The 1377-nt window shown below is 38.6% G+C and overlaps 1 protein-coding gene across 1 annotated transcript in view; it reads left to right on the forward strand.

Moving 5' to 3' along the window:
- Positions 1-992, forward strand: part of LOC119587116 (hypoxia-inducible factor 1-alpha inhibitor-like) — a gene marked incomplete at its 5' end in the record, with an annotated part of 20965 nt that extends 19973 nt beyond the window's left edge. The window contains 1 exon segment of the mRNA XM_037935868.1: positions 480-992. Within this exon segment, the coding sequence (XP_037791796.1) occupies positions 480-665 (186 nt within the window).
- Between the last annotated feature and the right edge of the window lie 385 nt (positions 993-1377).

Below are 1377 nucleotides of genomic sequence, written 5' to 3' on the forward strand. Positions count from 1 at the left end.
AGCTCATAATCATCTTGTTCAGTCCAAGCCCCCGGATGAGTGTTTTACAGCATCATCCCCTGGATTGGACCAGCCAAGCCACCACTCAAGTGCTGTTTCCCAGTTGTTAGCCTTGTTATATTTACCTCATCACTGCTCCACCAGTCTAATAAGAGATTCTATAATATCAAACCAGAGGTTCTTATAACATACAAGTTGTAACATACTCCTCAAGAACCAGGTAAGTACCTTTGTTGGCCCTCAAGTTAGTAGCTGAATTTGAAATTGGCCCTTGAAGGGTTTTTGAGTTTGACATTCCTGGGCAAAAAGCAGTGTGTTCCCTATTGATTTGTCTTCTAAAACATGACTGTAACAAGTGAAATTGTCATTTTCACTATAAAATGTTCAGAAAACATTTTAACCTGTGGCAGGGGTCAGATTTTGTACATTTAAATGTTTTCTAGAACCAGCCTACTAATAAAAGACCTTGATTCCCCTAGGGAGGTCCAACAGAGAGGGTTGAACATCCCCTGAAGCCTCAGCAGAAACTGGCTGTGATGCGCAATATAGAGAAGATGTTACTGGAAGCCCTAAAGGATCCTGCAGAAGTGGGACCCCTCCTGCGAGCCCTTGTAATTGGGAGATATACTGGCCAGGTGGCAGAAGGGCAGGAAGGGAATCTGTGATTGGGACTGGCCAGGTCATGTTTTATATTTAGGATGTATCTTGGTACCTGTAACAAGCACGTGGAGTTCCTAATACTGGAAGAGATAATAACATCAGAGTTCATGGCAAGAGGGGAAGTGGCCCAGATGCCTATTGTGTTCAGTGCACATGTAATGCTGTCTGTGATGTTTCCAGAGAAATGTGCTTTAAAATCATTTATGTCTTGTGGAATCGTAAGATGCAGTTTTCATTTTCATCTGTTTTGTTTCCTTATGTAAATGTCTTTATTTGCATGGGTTTCTTCATTATAGTGAGGTAAAAGGTATATTAAATGTAAGCAATCATAAGCTGTTTTTTCTCTCTATCATTTTTGTTTTCACTCCTTTTCTACAATTAATTTTTTTTATTTACCTGTAAAGTAAATACTTTGCTGTAATGCAGCTGTTGTCAGCAAAATAAACTAATAGTGTAAGGATTTTTAACAAACTGTTTATGACTGAATATGAGGGATAAAGTTTGAGAGATCAAAGGTGAAACCCAATAAAAGAATTTCAGAAAAAAATCCTTCAATAAGTACTTTGGGTTTTATTGGTGCTATGTAAGGTTAGAAATGGGTGACCATGGATAAAATAATTGCAGTGTATGCTGACAGTACACTGGAGATTTAGGCTTTGATGAGGGATAGAGTATGGCAGTTGTTTTTCCATAGTTTGTCTCCTATGATTTGATGTA

This window comes from Penaeus monodon, chromosome 22 (genome assembly GCF_015228065.2).
Source record: "Penaeus monodon isolate SGIC_2016 chromosome 22, NSTDA_Pmon_1, whole genome shotgun sequence".
Classification (NCBI taxonomy): domain Eukaryota; kingdom Metazoa; phylum Arthropoda; class Malacostraca; order Decapoda; family Penaeidae; genus Penaeus; species Penaeus monodon.